We start from the raw sequence: 19,601 nt of genomic DNA on the forward strand, positions 1-19,601 counted from the left end.
CTGGGGGCGTCTTCTTGGAGGTTGTTGGGCAAAGCCTTCAGCCAATTGAAATGACAGCAGATGCCAAAATTTAGGGCAACTGAACCTTTCGCTACTCATTACGATCAAGGCCTCATCACGCCTAACAGTAACTTGGAGAGACAAACGCCATAGACACAAGCAAACACCCCACACACACTTTGCTCGTTCTTTCCCCAACTTTTATTGCTGAGCACGATGTCATATGGTGTGGGATATCCCTTTGGTCAGTTGGGTCAGCGGTCCTGGCTGTGTCCCCTCCCAGCCTCTTGCCCATCCCAGCCTAGTTGCTGGTAGGTCAGTGTGAGAAACAGAGCCTTGATGCTGTGCAAGCACTGTTGAGCGATAGCTAAAGCATCGGGGTGTAACCAGGACCATTCTGGTCACAAATCCAACGCACGGCACCATATGAGCTGCTATGGAGAAAATTAACTCCATCCCAGCCAAAACGAGGGTAAGAAAGCCCATCCTACTCCTACCACGCAAGCGACACGCAGCAGAGAGGAGTGTTTGGGCACACCGGAGGGGCTGTTGCATCCCACAGCCATCCTGCTGATGGGATCCTTCGATCCCATCTCTTGTAGCTACTCAAACGCAGCCAGCCCCCAAACCCCACCTGCCTGGACTGGCTCCCAGTAGCAGAGACGTGTTGGTGCAGGGGGCAGACAGGGTTTTTGGAAAAGGACTGAGGAGAAAGGGGATGACTGTTTCCCAGGACAAGAGGGGAAATCCATCTCCTCCCTCCCCAGTTATGCTGGCTCCCTGCTGGTGTCATAATGCACCTTCAAATGATGCGGGCTGATGTCACAGGGGGATGCCCCACATCACAGGGAGGTCTCCCCAGCACTGCGGCAGTGACGGCACTTCCCGGCGAGGCCTGGGCGCTGCTGGGCACTGCTCAGGGGCTCCCCACTGCTGCCCTTCGGAGCTGCTCCACAGCCAGGAGCAGGGTCGGGAGGCAGCGGGGCTGCGCTGGGGGACTCTCGCTGACAGGCAGGACGCTTGCTGACAGGCAGAGCAGGGGCACATCAGAGAGGAGTTTTGGGCGAGGAGTTGCGAAGAGCATCCCTTTCCCTGAGCTGAGGGCAAGCAGCAAGCGCGATGGAAGGCTGCTGCACTGTGGCCGTCAGCTTGGAGCTGAGCAGCTTGTTCCCCACGCTCCTGCAACTCTCCACCAAGGGTAAGGGTTTGGGGAGCTCCTTCCCGAGGGGTCGCAGCAGAGCTATCCACTGTCAAAAGCTGCAGCTGCTGGGCTGTGGGGGTGGCTGGACAGGGCTGGGGGCTGTTGTGAGAGCCTGACCAAGGCTCCCACCGGGCTCGGGGGACAATGTGGCAACCAGGACTCCCGGGTCATGGTGCTGGGGCTGCCCTGAGCCCCAAGGCTCCCATGGGAATGGCTCAGTCCCCTCGCGAGGGGGGCCATGCAGGGCCAGCTTTCCCTGGGAGCTGGTACCTCGTGGCCTTCTGGCTCTGGGATGAAAAGGGGTCCTGCATCCCTGGGGCTGAGGTGTCCTTCAGCTCCCACAGGGCTCTCACGAGTCAGCTGGAAATGTCTCTGCTGTAAATCAGCCCTTTACCTTGGACTAGTCTCCTTTGGGAGAACCTCTGTTCCTTCCCACGGGATCCTCTTGTGCCACCAGGTTCATGCCTTGGGCTCTGGGGTGCCAATCCTTTTCTGGGGGTTAGATGGCCACAGCTCTGGTCCTGAGCCCTTCCCACATCCCCATTTCTGCTCCAGCCCTGCCCTGGGAGCAGAGTAAGGCTGGCTGGCTGAAAGTGGGGCACAGCCCAGCTCCGCAGCCATGGCAGTGTTTGTCTGGGCTGTTTGTGGACACCTGCATCTGTCACCCCCTGGGCGAGGAGCTTGGCGAGGGGCTGTGAGCTGGCTGGCCCGCAGCCTGACACCTCTTTCCCTTGCTTTCCAGAGGTTGTGGCTATCTGGGATGCTGTGTCTGCGTACATCCTGGGACAGCTGAAGCTGGACAAGGTGGGCTGGCATCTCGGCCCTCCTTTGCCCTGGAGAGAGAGCCTGGACCCCGGGGAGCAATCCCTCCCTCAGCATCATGGCAGCACACCGAGATAATCCCGTGTGCCCAGAGCTGCTTCTTGGTCAACCAGAAGAGAAACCAAGTCCAGATGTAGTCTGAGAAAGCATTTGGTGCCTGATAGGGCTTCACCCTTCGCTATGGTCAGAGTGGAGAGACCAAGCAGAGAGCCTGGGCATTATGCTGGGTCCGTGCCAAGGATAATCCCTGGGAACCAGTCCCATAGGTATTCCTTGTGCTGGAAATGCCTGGGATCTTCCCTATCCACGGGATGTTAGCCAATATTTTGAGGAGGGGAAGAAAACAAATGCACAACACGGGCCTTTTCCAAGGCTTTCGCTTTCCCATCTCTAAAATACTCACTCATCAGCCTTTTTGTCTTTTTCCTGGGCAGGGTGTCGTGGTCACAGGACTCGGGACCTTCGCTATGGTCCAAGAGAGATTCCTCGGCGAAGAAGAGGCGTATGTGGTTCGAAGACCCGTCTTCCGGCTGGACATTGATGTGTTATGTGTGCAGGAGCTCGCGTTCCCCACAGTGGTTATCCCTGGTGAGAAGGCAGCGGCCACCCTCCGCTTTCCTCCTCCGTGTCTGGGGGTGGGGTGCGTGCTCACTGCTCTTTGGAAAGGGCTGGGAGAAGTAGGGAATTGCCTCCAAAGGTTGGGGGAAGGCTTGAGCTGCCCCAAAACAAACCACTCCCCAAGAGCTGTTTTTATAAACCACCTTTTTGATGGCTTTTTGTTATGAATCTTCCATGGAAATTTGGCCTGCTGTGGCACTGACGCTGTTCCTCCTCCTTGCAGACGATGTCAAGATCAAGCCGCTGAACTACAAGTGGCTATCGCAAGCCACCTCCTTGCCGCGGCACGTGGTGGAGGACTGTGTGCAAGAGACCATACTCTTGTACTCCTTCCAGCTGAGGAACAGGCAGCACCTCGCCTTCGCCTTCAAGGACATTGGCGTTTTGTCCTGCAAAGACGATGTCCTGTGCATGCGGTTTTATTATGACTGCATCACAGGGCTGGAGAGCAAGGCCAGCCGGATTGCACTGCTGCACACTGTAAGTTGCTGAGGTTTTGAGGGCTGCTTCAATGTCTTTGGGAAGCCTATTGAAGGGGGACCAACCCAATCGCCGTTGGCCAGCCTAGACATGGCAGGCCAGCCAAACGCCTTTCCCTATGCTCACCCTGACTGACTCCTCCATCAGCAAAGAAAGTTTCTTCTGACTTTCTGGGTCCTTGCCCTAAAAAAAGCCCGGCAGTGTTCTTGCGCAGTCTCAGTGTTTGCTGTGCAGCTTCTCCAGAGCAGAGCAAGGGCTAATGTTCACGGAGGAGGATTTGGAAGAGGGCTTTGGAGAAGTGCCTTTCCTTTGGAGCAGGAGACAGCTCTGCTTCCTTTGGGAGCCAAGAGCAGACTGCCTTGGAAACCTTCTAACAGCTCTGGGTCACTTTGCAGAGGCTGTGGATGCCAGCTGCAGCTGTCTCCGGTGGAGCGACCACCGCTCGGGGGATGCAGGCTGCTCCTGCCGAGGCGTTCCCGAGGTGAGTGCATTTCGTCCGTGGCCCTTGACCGACCGAGCGGGCGGCTTTCCAGTTCCTGCTCAGCAGTGCACGTTGTCGGGGCTCGACACTCAGCATCGAGTCAGGGACTCATCCTGAAGTGACTGGTTTCTGGTGAACTAATGCCAAGTTGGGAATACGCGTGTATTCTCCTGGAGTGACCGTGCGTCGTGTTTCTCACGCCCAGCCTGGCGTCATTCCCATCAGAGAGAACCGACTGCACACGGAGAGGACTTTAAGCTACATTTTCTGGTGTTGGGGGGAGATTGCCAGTAAACCCTGTGCGTGGCCACAAAGGAGAAGGGATGCCATGACTCGCACGACAGTCAGCAGGGTTAGTGCTGGGAAGCTGCAGAGGGTAGGGGGTCACCCTTCTTCAAGCCTGTGTCATCATTTGCTTTCCAGGTTTCGGTTCATTGTCTTCAGCAGAGCAGTGGCTGGGGCTTTCTCCACCTGGCACAAGAAGGCTGCAGAAAGTCACAAGATCAGAAGACGTACGGGAACGGGTTCCTGCTGTCCAGGTGGGGCCCTATCCCACGCTGGGTGACCACAGCCCCACTAAAACGCACTCCCCACGGGGCTGCTCTGAAGAGCTTCCTCCTTTCCCAGGTGCACAGGGGCATCCTGACAAGCTGCTGCAGAGGCGGGCAAAGTTTTCCCTCCCTGTGCTGCCAAGCCAGGGGCCAGGCACGAGGCAGCAAGACACGCGGAAGAAGTCTTCTGCCAGGTGAGACCCTTGTGGGAAGGGAAGAAAGGGATCCTTGCACCCACGTAGGAGAGACATCCCCTTTGGACAGTCCGGCTGTAGGGACTCGGGAAGGTCCCTGACACACGCCCCACGGTTTTTACGAGCTTGTTTCCCCCATTGCGGGCCCCGTAGTGGTGAAGGCAGAGGATGTAGAGTGCACCCCACAGCACTTTGCTTGCCCTTACAACAGACCTGAGGGGCCCTCCTCTCCCATGCATCTGATGGGGCTCAGGAAAGGCTCCCCTGTGCCATGGGAAACGGCCCCACCTCCCCCGCTTCTTCTGCCAGCCAGGGGAGCTTTGATAGCAGACGAAAATGGGAGGCCAACCTGCCCCGTGCTCATGCCGACTCCTCCTGGTGTCTCTTTGCAGTGTGCTCCCGCCATGTCCAGGCAGCTCCCCCGGGATGAAGGAGGCAGGCAGGCAGGAGCCAGCTCCTCCAGCCAGGCCCACCGCTGCACTCCCGTCCTCTGAAGGCTGCAGGAGAGCGTTGCAGGTACGTGCGCTGCCTTGCTGCAACTACCGTGCTGTTTGAGACTCGGCAAAAGCCTCTTTGTGCAGAGAGCCATCCTGAAAGGATCCCTTGGCGTGCGTCCATTGTAACCTGGCTGTCACCTCCTTCAGATCTTCTTCATGAAAAGGAAGGTGCTGCACACCCTTCCCGCCTGTTCTTGTCCCCTGGGCTGTCATGAAATACTTTATTCCGGCCAGGAGCTACGAAAAATGGACAAGTCCTTTCTAGGTCGTTGACAGTGCAGGTCTTTGGTCACTCAGCTGCCTTTGCCATGAGCTGAGGAGCCTGGCATGACTCCACGGCCCCTGATCTGTTAGGGGCAAAGCGCTGCCGACCGACCGCCTGAGGCGAGGGGCACCAATGCAGGTGAGACCCGAAGGAAGCCCCTCCAGGAGCTGAGACTAATCCTGCCTGCGGCTGTGTTCCATCCCCTCCAGGAGGTCTGGCAGATGTCTGCAGAGTGGGAGCAAGTGAAGCCGAGGTGGCAAGAGCGGCGGGAGCAAGCAAAGGCAGAATGGGCGGCGTGGGAAGCCTGGTCTGCAGGGGAGGACCGACAGCCGCCCCAGGTACGGGCAGTGATTGACACCGCCGAGAACAGCAGCGACCCTCTCTGTCGGGGCACCGGGGGCGGCAGGTCTCCAGGGGGTGGGAGCAGGACTGACACCCAGCTGCAGGGCAGGGGTTTGCCTGCTCATCCCTGTCAGGGAGAGACTGGCAGCAGGACCTGAGGGGCAAAAGCAGCCATCAGCCGTGATGACGGGCATGCGGTGCTGAGTCTCCCGGCTCCCAGGTCCTGCTGCAGGCTCCTTTCAAGAGGTCCTCTGGGAAACAGCACCTCTGTTTTCTCTGGTTTGCTGAGAGCATCTCCTCCTTGGCAGGCATTTGGGCCTGGAGGCACTTGGACTCCCCACCCTCCAGCCCAGCCCAGGAGAAAGGAGGTCAACAAGAGGTGGAGGAAGGCTGAACGCCCTCTCCCAGCAGAGGAGATGGCAGCAGCAGCCCAGCTGGACAGACTCCAGCCTGAGTAAGTGCACACCAGCTCTGGCCACAGCCTGGGCCAGTTGAGCAGCCGTGACCCTGCAGAGATGTCCAGGACCCCCGTCCCTGCATCCTGGCCTTGCATAGGACGCCCTCTGATGTCTCCTAACAAGGGCATGACCTGGGTTACCCCCACAGCCGAAGCCCAAAACTCACCACAGGGTGGAAGGGTGGGTACAGAGGGGACCGGGTGAGTGCAGGGGCTGGACGAGGGGAGAGGCAGAAGGGGTCTCTGGCAGAGGCTGAGGGATGATGTTTCCTTGTTGTTGCAGCCACCTTTCCCCACGAGCGGTCCAGGTCCTCAGAAGGCTGGAGCCGCATCAAGCACGGAGGGAAATCTACAGGAACGTTGCTGAGAACAACAGGCGGCATCAAGAGCAGCAGAGGCAGCTCCCCTGGTAACTATCTCCAAAATGGGATGGTGCTTCCCCCGTCTGCAAGGCCCATCCCTCCACTGAGGGCAGCCCTGGGGGAAAGAGGGCATTGCTCTGACAGCCCTCGCGAGACAGAAGCAGGTTCTGGAGGCTGGCTTTGGGCTGGACCTCCCTGACACCCAAGGGGACTGCCTGGGCAGCCAGAATTGGCTTTCCATGTGGGATGTGCAAGTCCTGGCTGAAGACAGAGGGATCCTCTGATGGCTGGCTCTCCCCTTTCCAAAGCAGAGAGCTTGTCCTTCCCTTGCAGAGCCCTGGGCCAAGACACTTTGCCCCAAGGGGGGACACCTGTAGGGGACACTCAAGGTCTTGGCCCAGCCTGACTCAGCCCCAGGCTGATCAGCTGCACCTGGGACCTTCTCATGGCCTTGGCCCTCAGGGACCTCTCCCACTTCACAGACATGTTGAGGCTTCATCTCAACAGCTCCCATCACAGGTGGCCTGAGCTACACCTGCAGGATTTCTCTGCCTTCTCCCTGTCCATACAATCACACGCTTCTCTTTCTTCCTCCCTAGCACTAGATGCTGGTACCGCAGCAGAGGGGAAGGTGGCAGGAGTGACGGCTGTGGCAGTGGCTGTTAGCAAAGGGGCTGAGGGGCTTCTCAGCTGCCGAGATCCCCCTATAAATACAAAATAAAGAGCTCTGGGGCTGTTCCCAGCTGGAGTGACTGGTTTTTGCCTGCGGATGGATGTGTCTAAAGGGATTATGCACACCCCATGTGTGATCCCTGCACTGCTCATAGGTGCAGGAGGGAGGAAATTCCACCCATAGCCCACAGCTCGAAACCGTGCAGCCCCACTCCTGCACATCCCAGATTGCTTTGGAAGAATCCCATGGGATATGGCCTTGGGGAGAAGAGGGGTCCTGGAGAGCTACTTGATATCCACGGACCACCTCCTCCAAGCTCGAGAAAGGTCCCTCCCGACAAGGAGGAAATCAAGCAAAGGCAGCAGGAGGCCACCATGGCTGAGTGAGGAGGTCCTCACTGAGCTCAGGCATGGAAAGGAAGGTACAAGAGGTGGGGACAGAGGGAGGTGACCCAGGAGAAGTCGAGAGCTGCTGTCTGATGGTGAGGGATAGGGCTAGGAAAGCCAAGGCTGACCTGGAGTTGATCTGGTGAGGGACATGAAGGGACAAAGGCAAGATTTGTAGGTGAACAGCACCAGATGAAGAGGAAGGAAGATGTGGGCCTGCAGCATGCTGGGAGCATAGTCTTTCACCCAGCAGCATACTCTGAACTGCAGTCCCTCACCCCACAGCATCCTGGGAGCTGAGGTGCCTCCTCTGCCTGCAGGCTCCTCTGGTGCAATGAGGTGGCTGAGTTTATCCTGTGGCCAGGAGATCCGTGCAGCACAGCTCAGCACAGCCTGGTGCCCATTCAGGTTGATGGTGATGTGGATCGGTGACCTCTGGGTGTTCAAAGGTCTTCTAGTCAGGATCATGTCACCCTCCGACCTCACCGTCATCACTGTTTTTTCTGTCACCCGCATCCATGTCTACCTGCTGCCCAGAACAGACCCGCTGAGGCAGCTCAGGACAGTGGTCGTCTTCTTCTTCTACACCATCACGCCCTTGGACAACCCCCTTTTGTCTACAGCCTGAGGCACAGGGAGGTTAGGGAGGCCCTGGGAAAAGGGCAGCCATGGTCAGCACTCAGCGTTCTCTGTGTTATTAGATCCCAGTGAGGAAATGGTCCTTCTGGGAAGTGCTGAGGGTAAAGTGTGGGAAGGCACATTCCCTGCAGCAGATATCCCTCAAGGAGACTTCAGCACCAGGAGGTCTGTGATTCAGCCCGTGCTGAGGTCAGCGCTAAGCCTGGCCACATGCAGTTTGCCTCCATGGTCTGTCCAGTGCCGTTGGAGAAGGTTCCTTGGCTGGCATATCACCTTGGGGAGAGGAACCATCCCTCAAGCCCAGCTCCTGCCTAGTGCCTGCCTCGGCCTCCTATAGCAGCACCCGGAGTGACCCTTGGAGGAGCTCTGTCTGTCGGTGGTGGGGACATCTGTCCATGAGAGTGCATCAGCAGAGGGTCCCCTTCCATCCCATGGTGGTCTGGGAAGGAGAGTCTCCAGAGGCAGGGCTTGACTTAGTCTTGCCTGGAGATCTTGAGCTCAAACATCTCTCCAGACTCTCTGTGCCAGTATCATCCCTCTCTCCGTGTCTGCCCTTGTGATGCAGCTAAGGATGTCATTCTCCAGCCTGATGACCCAAAAAGGGCAACCCCAACTCTGGTCCCTCCTCTGGCCAGGCCCAGCCTTGGGAACCAGTTGGTGGCAAGAAGCAGCTGTAACAGGAGGGCAGAAGTTTAGGCAAGGGGTGGTGGGGAGGCGTGGCCCTAGTTCTGGCTGGGGTCTGAGGCAGCATTCCCAGAAAAAGTCATGGACATCCCTCCCCACACCCTTCCCTCCCTCCATCCCGTGAGGAGCCAGGCTGCCCCAGCTCAGCTGGGCTCCTCTGGCTCCAGCTGTGCTCTGCCCCTCGCCCTTCGCCATGGAGTCCAACGGGTGGGGAAGCCCCACGTGTCCCAGCGCCTTCAGCCCTGGGATGAGCAAACTTCCCCTCTCACCCCTCCATCCTTGCTGGAAAGCCCTTACCCGTCTCTGCTCCTGGAGTCTTGGGGTGGTGGGGACAGGGGAATCTGGGAAGGCAGGGAAACCTGTCAGCAATCGGGCAGGACACTGCAGTTCAGGTGGGGTTGGTCCTGGCCTCTGGAGGGATTTCTGCCTGACCCTTTGAGAGCAGCAATAGGCACAGCCACATGCGAGCGAGTCACCCAGGGTGCCTGTTCTGTCCCCAGAGCAGGGAACGTCCCACAGCCCAATCTCGAGGTCCCAGCACCCCAAGAGCCTGGGTCCCCCCAGCCCCCCATGCACAGGGAGTGCCTGGGGACCTCTCGCCTCCCACCGAGGTGGGGTGGCACAAGGAGACAGCACAGCCTGGCCATGCCCTAGGGGACCATGGCTGCAGGACTGGGGCCGTGCTGGCCTGGGGCCCCTGGGGCCACTGTGCCCCTGTGGGAGCTGGTCCTCACCTCCTGGCCAGTGTCACATGCTTCTCTCCAGCCCCCCACCTGGCCCAGAGCTTGCTCCTCTCCCAGGAGTGGCACAGGAGGGGGCAGCTTGGGGGAGGCGAGGTGTCGGGGTTATGCTTGTATCTGTTCAGAGGAGACTATGCTCTGTAAAGTGCCTGTCTGCAGGAGCTGATGTTGCTGCTGTTGTTACTGCTGTCAGGAGAGCTAGGAAAACTGGCCAGCAGGCAGAGCTCAGCCCCTTCGCGATGCTGTCTGCTGAAGTCTTCCCACTTCAGAGTTCTATCTCTTTTCCTGGCCTGTCCCGACATGAGGAACCTCCCCCAAAGGCTTTTTTCCCAAGGACTCCACTCCATGGCATCCTCTCTCCTTGCCTCTGGATTCTTGCTCCTCTGCTTTCTTTCAGGAGATGCAGCTCAACCACCCCATCTGGTCCATGCAAGCAGCCAGCTGGGGGAAATAGAAGATAGGGGCAGTGCCAAGCAGCTCTGTGGGTTGGGAGGAGGACACCTGGATGGGGCAAACACTGCTGCTGGCCATGGTGTGTCCCTGAGCCTTCTCTCAACGTAAGTCGAGGAAACTACCAGCTCCCCCAGGATCCCCCAACAGCCTGTGGGAAGCCTTGGCCACACCAGTGGCCTCACCGCCCCTGTCCTCCGCGTGCTTTGGCTCAGTGGGCAGCTCGTGCTGGAGGGGAGGTAGGCACTGATATTTTTAACAATGCTTAATAAGCAGCATTGCTGCGGAAAGCCGCCTGCCACACAGGAGCACGGAGTGTGCGGAGCTTGAGCCTCTGGATAGGAGGCAGGTTGTGAAATTCACCCTCTCTCATGGCAGCACCTCTCTTTCTCTCAACTTTAATTAGTTTATTATGACCTGATGGGCATTGCAACCATCCTGTGTTTTCTGATCATTTGCTTTTATCCATCTGAGGGATACCCCATGCCTTTCCTCAGCTGCAAATACCAACAGAGATAGCAATGCAGGTGGACACACTACTGGCGAGGGAGAGACCACTGGAGATGCAGATGCCACTGCAGATGCCTTTGCAGACGGAAGATCCATTCCTAACAACATTGCAGATGCAGACGGGGTTGCAGATGCAGATACAGCAGAAGTAGTATATTCGATTGCAGATGGCTGCCATTGCAGATGCCTTTGCAGATGCCATTACAGATGCAGATGTCATTGCAGATGCAGAAGCCATTCACAGATGAAGATACCATTGCAGCTTCCATTGCAGATACAAATACTATTGCAGGTGGTGCTGCAGAATGAAGTAGCATTGCAGGTGCCACTGCAGATACCTTTGCAGATGCACACATCCATTGGTCAGTACATTGCACATGCAGATACGATTGCAGACACCACTTCACGCTCAAATACCATTGCGTACGCCACTGCAGGTAGCATTACTGATGCCATTTCAGATGCTGACTTCGTAGCAGATGCAGATTCCGTTACTCATGCAGATGCCGTGGCAGACGGCATTGCAGATGCAGGGACCAGAGCAGATGCAGAGGATATTGCAGATGCTGTTGCATCTCACACCCCCACACATATACCCTTACAGATGCAGACGCCATTGGAGATGTCATTGCAGGGGCACATACGATTGCAGAGAGCATTGCAGGTGAACATACGCCTGGAGATGGAGATCCCAGTGGAGATGCAGATGCCACTGCAGTCATGGACCAATGTGGAGATGCAGATGCCATTGCAGATACCACTGCAGATGCGGGTAGCAATGCTGGTTCTGATGCACGTACCATTCCTGATAACGTTGCAGATGCAGACACCAAAGCCAATACCATTGCAGGTGCAGTCACATTTCTGATGTGGATACTGCTGCAGCTGCACATACCACTGCAGAAACCCTTGCAGAGAGCATTGCTGATGCAAAGTCAGGTGCGGGTACAAGAGGAGAGGCAGAGGCCACTGCAGATGCAGGTATCACTCAAGATGCAGAGGCCCCTGCAGGCACTCTTAGCATTGCAAATGGCACTGCAGATGCAGATCCCTTTGCAGACGCAAATACTATTGCAGATGGCACTGCAGAATGAGTTAGCACTGCAGACACCATTGCAGATACTTCAGCAGTGCAGATACAGCTACAGGTACGCATACCATTAGATACATGGATACTGGCACCATCAGAAATACAGGTACTGGTGCCATCACACAGATTGATAGAATGACAGACACGGATTCACACTGAGTTGCCAATAGAGTTGCAGATAGAGGCACAAGATAGATACAATTCCAGAGACAGACACAACTGCACAATTAGGGGATGTGCCACAGAGAAATGCCCAGCCATCCCCAAGCAGCAATCGCTGCCCCCTGGCCAACTCCCCCCAGCTTATATACTGAGCATGATGGCATATGGTATGGAATAGCCCTTTGGCCTCTTTGGCTGTGCCCCCTCCCAGCTTCTTGTGCCCCTGGCAGAGCATGGGAAGCTGAGAAATCCTTGACCAGTGTAAATATTACTTAGCAACAACTACACCACCAGTGTGTTATCAACATTATTCTCATCCTAAGTCCAAACCACAGCACTGTACCAGCTACTAGAAAGAAAAGTAACACTATCCCAGCTGAAACCAGGACAGCTATGATGAAGAAAGTTAACTCTATCCCATCCAAAACCGGTACACGTGCTCAGCGCTGTCACCAACCCCACGCTCAGTGAGGTCCCCATCTCCGTGCTTGGTGCCACCCCGTCACACACTTGCAATGTCCCCAAACCACAAGCTTTTCCAGGTCCCCACCCCCTTGCTCCATACATCCTAGTCCCCCCTCTTAGTGCTGTCCACATCCCCATGCAGTTGGCCCTGTTCCTGTTCAGGTGCTCGCCACTTTAGGCGTGCCTGTGATCGACAAGGTCCCTGTCAACACATGCAAGGCCACCTTTCACAGAATCCCAGAATGGTGGAGGTTGGAGGGCACCTCTGGAGACCACCTAGTCCAAACGCCTGTTCAAGCAGGGTCTCCTGGAGCCGGCTGCCCAGCCCCTTCTCCAGCCAGAGGTTTCTTCTTTTGGCAGCTGTTTCTGGACTTGGGGGACTGTTGGCAGGTTTAAGGTGTGCCCCTGGGCTCAGGCGTGTTTGTGGATTTGAAGGATGCTGACCAGTCTTGGGGGGCTGTTCTGGTGTGGTGGTTGGTGCCAATTTTGGGGTAAGCTTCAGGGTTCGGGGGTGTTGCTGTGTCAGGTGTATGCTGCCAGGTTTGGGAGGTGCTGCCAGGTGTGGGGTGCATCTGGATTGAGGGTTTGTTCCTGGGTTTGGGCAATGGTACCAGGTCTAAGGGTTATTTCCAGTTTGGGGGTGCCATTGGGTGGAAAGCTGTTGACAGCAGCATCTGCTCCAGTGGAAACAAGCCCTGTCCCTGCAGCAGTGCCAACAGTGCATCTCGTAAGGTGCTGGGCACCAGGGTGGTCATGCTGCGCTCTCTGGCTGCTTGTTTCAGCAGCTCGGGTACCTGGCTGCCCACCCTTGAGAAGAGCTGGGGTGCCACCCTCAGGCATTTTTAACTTGCCGCACTCGAGGTAAATGGTGTCTCTTACGATTACTTTGTCGTGTCTCCCACGATTTTAATCGTATCTCTCACGATTTACTTTACACGATGACTCCCAAGAGTACTTTGGGATAGTGCACACCGTGCTGTCTGCTCTGCCTTGGGAGTAAATGATGTGTTTCTGCTTGTAGTTTAATTGCCTTATTCCTTCTTTTGAATCTCTGATGCAGATCACTCGGGGCCATTGACGGAGGCTGATTTTTTGCATTGTGCCTGCTGTTCTGCTTGGCAGGGCTGCAGGAGTGGAGCCGGGCAGCGCTGCTCCACTGCTGGCTGCTGGGGTAGCCGTGGAGGACAGAGGCTTTAAGAAATCCCTTCCCAAGTCCCACTGAAGCTCAAGAGGTTTTCTGCCAGTGGAGTTGCTGCGGCACTAAAAATCACTTGGCAAGGGCTCTGACTTGTCCTGGGTTCCCCTTCGTTTCTGCTCTGTAGAAGACTGTTGGCAAGCATTGAATTTGGGCAGCCTCTGCTCCTGTTGAATTGTCTTGTTGCTTTTTGTCACAAAGCGCTTTGTCAGACAACTGCCTAGTGAAGGAGGCTTCCAGTGATGGTTTGCTGTCTGGCTCTTCAGAAAAAGGACAGGCATGGAAGTTAACATTTTTAAGCTGGATGTAGTCAATGATATTATTTTGTAGTTTAGTTCATGTGCATTTCTCTCTTTCTCTCTCACTCCCTCTCTCTCTTGGAGAGCTGAATAATCTAATAACCTGTTAAAGAGAAGATTAACCAGGTGCATACTCCTGTACTGAAAAGTACAATGTAGGAGAGAAAGGCAGAAGTGTCTGGTCAGGACACGTGTGAAAATGCAATGTGATTGGCAGTTTTGGCCGTGTTTGGCAGTGGTGGTTGCTGTCGCCCTGTTCTAGCTCAGTGCTTCTAGCTCAAACTCAGTGCAAAGGTGGCCTGTGAGTTTCTTGCTTGGTTCTGCCCGTGCCTTTGGTTGGTGTGGGGTCTGTGTGGTTGGCTGGAGTGTGGCTTCATGCCTTCCCTGCTAGGCTCATTCGTCTGCTTTGGGAAGATTTAGAGCTGTTGGACAGGTGAGAGTGAGAGCAGGGAAGGCATCTGGCTTTGGGCTCTCATGTGAGTTCGTTAGTGCAAGGACAGTGACTACTGTTTGGCTTATGCCTGTTGTTCAGTCCAGGTACATCAGCCTCCAAGAAAGGGAGAAGTAGGAAAGATTTCGTCACTGACAGGGTTCTTAAGGACTGGAACAGGCTGCCCAGGGAAGTGGCTGAGTCACCATTCCTGGAGGTGTTTAAAGGACGTGCAGATGTGGCACTTAGGGACACAGCTTCGTGATGGACCCGGCAGTGTTCGGTTTATGGTTGGACTCGGTGAGCGTAGAGGTCTTTTCCAACCTCAATGATTCCATGATTCTATAATCTCTGAACTGTTGGCAGTACAGAATTAGACAAGTGGACAAGCAAAAAGGGAGGAAATGTGGCTAAGCTTATGAGCTGCAAGAACATTACTGTGAAAAAATACTTGTATCTTAGGAAAGTTTTAACATTCTTTTTCTTCCAGATCATCCTATTTGCTCACTTGTTCCTCAGACAGTCCCACACTGTCCAGCACAGCTGAAGGACACCCCTTCGTTCCTGCATTTCCCATGGATTCCCATGGCCTGATCGCCCTGTGCAAAAGCAACTCTGGATTTCCCATGTAGCACAGGTACAGAGGAAATGGAGAAGAGGTAAGGGTGCATTAGGAGGCATTTGGACTGAGACTCTCCACACTGGTAAAAACCTCCCTCAATGGGTGCTGGATTCAGAGCGGTGTCAGTGAGGGGAGAATGGGGCCCTTCTTTCTGAAGCAGAAGCAACTGGATTTGGCTGTGAGAATCTGCTCTTCCATTAGCAATCCCGTAAAGTAAAACTTCCTCCTCTCAGCCAACACACACGGCCCATTCATGCTGCTTCCTCCAACGCCGCAGATGCATGGGCAAAAGAGACAAAGGGAGAAGGAAAATCCTCTAGCAATGTTTTACTCTTGGGAACTAGTCCTAGCTCCAAGCCTTGTTTCTTTCCTAAATGGCTATGAGCACCAGGACAGACTCCCGAGGCTGCAGTTTCTGTGGCTACCTTTCCCATGGATTTTTCCTGGGTTTTCCCCAGAAACTGCTGTGGCAAATTTCAGACCAGGTGCCAATCCAAATATTCATACTCAGAAAGGTTTAGCATCTCCTTCAACTTCAGCAGATTGTTTTTTCATGCACTTGTATTTTTGATCTTTTTGTAAACATTGCTCTCATTTTTTTGTTGCAGAGTCAGATACTTACCAAGTGCTAAAGACAACATAAATCTAAGGAACCCGAACTTCCAGGAGCTAACAAGATACCAAACAGCATTTGACGCTTGCTAATACCCAGCTGCCAGCACCAAGGAGTACTCACTGAATATCTTTATTGTCTTCACATTCATATTATGATGTGAGCCCAACAGTATAAGAACATAAGGCTGCTAGATTAAATGCAAAAATCACATCAGTTTTCCCTCGCTGCATGTTCCTGCCATGCAGACCTCATGAAGGCCTAGCCCTGCAAGCTGGACATCCCCAGCTCCCCCATCAGCCGTATGGTGCAACAGCACATATGACAGGCACCAGGAGCCTGTATGATGTCACAGTGCGTCTCCAAGACGAGCCAAGGTCTCTCCCCAGGGCCGCTCGGCAGCTGACACCACAACCTCTCCTGCCCGATCGCTGCCTGCCCTCACCCTCGCCGCGCTCTGCGACCGAGAGCTGCCGCAGCCGACAAGCTCATCCACAGCCAGTGCGATGGCCAAGGCTGAGAAAGGTGAAGCATTGCTGCTCCTCCCGGGGAGGCTTCACAGAGGGCCTCTGTCAGGGAAGGCCCTCAGCAACTCTCCTGCTCTCGCCGTAGGCTTTGTATCCACCTCCACCATGGACGGAGCCTGGGTGGGCACCTGGAGACCTCATCGCCCACGCGGCCCCATCATGGCCCAGTTCACCAGCCCGGGACCCAAGTACTCAATCCCCGGGACAACAGGTAAAACCACCATCGCAAGGCGGGGGCGGCACATCCACTGCCTCCAGGGGACGAGCAGCCACAGCTCCATTCCCCTTTGCTCCAAGCCTCCATGCTCTCAGCTGCAGCAAGGACACAGGCCTGCCAGAGGAAGGCTCAGGCTGCTCCTGGGAAAGCCCTGGAAAAGAGCTGCCTGACTCTGCTGAGCACAGAGGTGGCCTTAGCAGGGCCTTAACCCCTGAGCGCACAGGAGCAAGCTTGATTTGTGTCTTTTCTACAAATTTGGTGCTCCCACCTCACCCTTCTTCTCCTCTTCTTCTTCTCCTTGTCTTTGTCTTCTCCTCCTTCTGTTCCCCTTTTCTTCTCCTTCTTCATCTTCTCCTCTCAGACTTCATCTTCTCTTCCTATTCTTCTTCTTCTCCTCCTTGGTAATAGCAGTAAAGTTTCCATTTCTTTTCCTTTGGGGCTCCGGGAAAGCAAAACATCACAGAGGCCATCTTTACATTTGCTTTCAGTTAGCTTAGCAACCGTGTTGGTGTTTCATGCTTCATCACAATAGCATTCTGGTGATCTTCTGATTAATTGCACAGTGCCTACCTTGTTCTTGCTGGAAGTCACTGTACCATTGTATTGACCCGCTGGTATCAGTCTTGGAGGAAAAAATCACACGGGAAGGGAATTTCTTGAGGCCAGCAACTCCAACTTCTCCACTTAAAACTAGCTTGAAATATGCAGTTGCAGGCAGGTGTCCTTTTCTTCATAGGCTTTTCTTCCTAGGCTACCTGGATCACAATCCCACCAAAACCAAAGCCCCTGCCTACACATTTCGAGGGGCCAAGCCTCCCGTCGCAGACAGCTGCTCTCCGGGTCCTCGGTACTACGTCCCGCCCTCCATCACCAGGAACGGGAAGTACGTGGCTCCAGCACAGCACATCTGCGGGCTTCCCAAGATTAAGACCGAGATCACTCCTGGACCAAGTGAGTACCATTTCTCCAGCCCTTCTTTCAGGCAAGACAAGCACGCCTTACATTTGCCCTGTGCTACTGGGGTACAAAACCATCAGCTCACGCCCTGAAGGAGCTTCAGAGGTTTCCAGACACAAAGCACACAAGGCTGAGCCCCTCCTCCTGACCTTTCCTCTTTGGCTTGAGCAAAAGAGCCCAGCTTCACTGCTTTTCTCCGCTTCTCCTCTGCCATAGGTGACTACTCCACCGACAAGGCCAACAAACACCTCTACAAATGCGCGCCGGCGCAGTCCATGGCCTTCCGGCACAAGGCGGTCAAAACCGACCAAACTCCAGGTAAGGGCACAGGGGAAATACACACACTTGCAGCCAGCGTGTCCTCCAGGGAAAATCTGCTGCCCAGCTTTTTCAACAGGCCTAGGGAAAAGCCTCCACAGCAGGGCGCAACGGTCTCTTGAGAAGCTTGCTTGATGCCCCAGAGCACCAACTTCTCTCATCCCACAGAAGAATGGCCAACTCAGGCTTGGAGCTGCCAACACACACCACATGCGACAGAAGAAAGAGGCAGTGGGAGGAGGGACAAGACATCCTTCCTGCTCCTCGCAGCAGGCTGCTTCTCTCCCAGCCAGGTGCTGCCCCTCTCCCCGCAGGACTCACGCTCTCTTCCCATTCCCCTTCCAGGTCCTGGCACCTACACCCTGCCTAGGCTGGTGGGACCCAACACAGCCTACACCCACGCCAGCCCGTGCTACTCCCTGAAAGGGAAGAGCAAGCACAGGGGCTTTGCTGAAGACCTCTCCAAGGTGAGCTACGCTTCTCTGCTCTCTTGCAGCAGCAGCTGAAGCTCAGCTGCTCTCCTCAGGGCAGAAGGGCTCCCACACCTCCTGCAGCCTCTCTTAGCGCACACTTCCCTGCACCAGCAGCAAAACCCAGGAAGCCACAGGTCCCCTGGCTCTCTTGCTGTTACCAGCAACACCGACACCTGCAGTGCCTCGCTGTCCAACACTAACAGTTTTGGTGGGGCAGAGCTCACCAGCACTAATGGGAATCTCCCTCCTCCTCTGGGAAATCTGCCTCTCTGCAGGGGAACAGGAGGTGCCCTTGTTCCAATCGCTCCATGCCCCTCACACCACTCCTCTGGCCAGCCAGCTCAACTAGCGCAGCCCGCGTGGGCACCCGGCAAGCATCAACACCTGCCTTTTGTACCCAACCACCTCCTTGCCTCTCTTACAGACGCCAGGTCCTGCTGCATTCCCCAAGGTGGAACTGGACGTCTACAAAAAAAGGGCTCCCATGTACACGATGGGAACCAAAAGTAGACTTGCAGGCGACAAAACAGTGAAGCCAGGGCCAGCAGACTACTGCCTGGGAAAGGTAAGGCAGCCTGCCCGCCTCTCCTCCTCTGCTTTGCAACACCCAGCCCTTAAGCATCTCCCCCTTCTGATGGGGCTTCTGACAACTCCAGACCACTTACTGGAGTGACAAAATGCAGGACGCAGGCCTGCTCCCTTGCCTTGGCCCAAAGCCCAGCAGAGGGAGGCCAAAGAACATCTCTTTGCCTCTCCACTAGCTCAGCCATTCAATGCTGATACGTGCTCACACATCACACGCTCCTCAGGAGGACACTCCGCTGCAGACGAGAAAAGCAGACCCAAGAGGGGACTTTTCTCATGCACTGGGGATCAGCTTGGAGGGCAGGGGCATCTAGCAAAATGTGGCTGGAGCTAGAAGGCCTCTGGACTTGGAGCAAGTTCCAGTGCCAGCTCAGCTTCAGCCATGACCTTGCCCTGCCAGGTGGAGTGGCCATGTCACTCCAATTTGCGTCAAACACAAGATCTTGGCTGTTGAGTGGCCTTCTGAAAACACTTGAGGGATGTATTTTACCCACACCAAACTCTTTCTCTCCTGCCTTTATAGTCCTCCCCAAAAAGGGGAGAACTGCCAATCACTAACAGCAGCAGACCATTAGAAATGTCCTGCTCACGCAGGAGGTTTCCAACAAGCGTGCCACTGGGACAGGGGGAGTTAGGTAAAACTGCCCAGACATGCCTGCAGCAATGCACGACAAAGGGCACATGCACATACAGCAACTTGTTATGCCAGACGGCCTTCACTGAAGACAAGTCTTCTTGAGAACAAGGCACCATGGTCACCCTTTTTTCCTCACTTTTCCCCTTCCAGGTGACGCTGATCAAGCCCCAGGCAGCTGCTCCCACTTTTGGACTCCGACATTCCCTCTACACGGCTCCTCTCATATCTCTGATATGATTCTAATAAAACAACACACCCCCAAAGATCTGGTCTGTCCACCTTCAGCTGCAGGGAGAGGAGGTGTGCGTGAGGGAGTACAACCGTCTCTCTCCATTTCATGTTTATGCCTCAGCCAAAACACTGCAGGATGAGGACGAGGGGAGAGCATTGATATCCTTAGTGTCATCAAGGCAGAGAGCTCTGACAGCACGCTTTCACCCGACTGGAGCTAGAGCTCTATCTGGCTGCTGCTGTAAAAGACAACAAAAAACACTTCTTCAAATGCATTAGCAGCAAAAGGAGAGCTCAGGAGAATCTCCAGCCCCTAGTAGATGGGGGAGGGAACACAGTGACCAAGGATGAGGAAAAGGCTGAGGTACTTAATGCCTTCTTTGCCTCAGTCTTTAATAGCAGGGCCAATTGTTCTCTGGGTACGCACC

General features: G+C 55.2%; 2 protein-coding genes across 2 annotated transcripts; both read left to right on the plus strand.

The window, feature by feature from the left end:
- Positions 1-1,119: 1,119 nt before the first annotated feature.
- LOC142403172 (uncharacterized) lies at positions 1,120-7,001 on the plus strand. The gene is made up of 12 exons (XM_075489361.1): positions 1,120-1,198; positions 1,944-2,005; positions 2,458-2,611; positions 2,865-3,121; positions 3,517-3,602; positions 4,026-4,141; positions 4,230-4,347; positions 4,740-4,863; positions 5,319-5,447; positions 5,760-5,905; positions 6,192-6,317; positions 6,870-7,001. The coding sequence occupies exons 1-12, from the start codon at positions 1,120-1,122 to the stop codon at positions 6,934-6,936; spliced, it is 1,464 nt and encodes a 487-aa protein (XP_075345476.1). The 3' UTR covers positions 6,937-7,001.
- Positions 7,002-15,860: 8,859 nt separating this feature from the next.
- On the plus strand, positions 15,861-19,179 carry LOC142403168 (ciliary microtubule associated protein 1A-like). Its single transcript, XM_075489357.1, has 6 exons — positions 15,861-15,966; positions 16,723-16,923; positions 17,146-17,247; positions 17,593-17,714; positions 18,145-18,285; positions 19,093-19,179. The coding sequence occupies exons 1-6, from the start codon at positions 15,861-15,863 to the stop codon at positions 19,177-19,179; spliced, it is 759 nt and encodes a 252-aa protein (XP_075345472.1).
- Positions 19,180-19,601: the final 422 nt, after the last annotated feature.

Source organism: Mycteria americana, unplaced genomic scaffold (assembly GCF_035582795.1).
Source record: "Mycteria americana isolate JAX WOST 10 ecotype Jacksonville Zoo and Gardens unplaced genomic scaffold, USCA_MyAme_1.0 Scaffold_130, whole genome shotgun sequence".
Taxonomy (NCBI): domain Eukaryota; kingdom Metazoa; phylum Chordata; class Aves; order Ciconiiformes; family Ciconiidae; genus Mycteria; species Mycteria americana.

Excerpts from the sequence above, each read along its gene's own strand:
- LOC142403172 (XM_075489361.1), top strand. The coding sequence starts at position 1,120 with ATGGAAGGCTGCTGCACTGTGGCCGTCAGCTTGGAGCTGAGCAGCTTG. Across the intron at positions 2,612-2,864 it reads CCCCACAGTGGTTATCCCTG|ACGATGTCAAGATCAAGCCG; the intron begins GTGAGAAGGCAG and ends TCCTCCTTGCAG. Across the intron at positions 4,348-4,739 it reads CGGAAGAAGTCTTCTGCCAG|TGTGCTCCCGCCATGTCCAG; the intron begins GTGAGACCCTTG and ends GTCTCTTTGCAG.
- LOC142403168 (XM_075489357.1), top strand. The coding sequence starts at position 15,861 with ATGGACGGAGCCTGGGTGGGCACCTGGAGACCTCATCGCCCACGCGGC. Across the intron at positions 16,924-17,145 it reads CGAGATCACTCCTGGACCAA|GTGACTACTCCACCGACAAG; the intron begins GTGAGTACCATT and ends CCTCTGCCATAG. Across the intron at positions 17,715-18,144 it reads TTGCTGAAGACCTCTCCAAG|ACGCCAGGTCCTGCTGCATT; the intron begins GTGAGCTACGCT and ends CCTCTCTTACAG.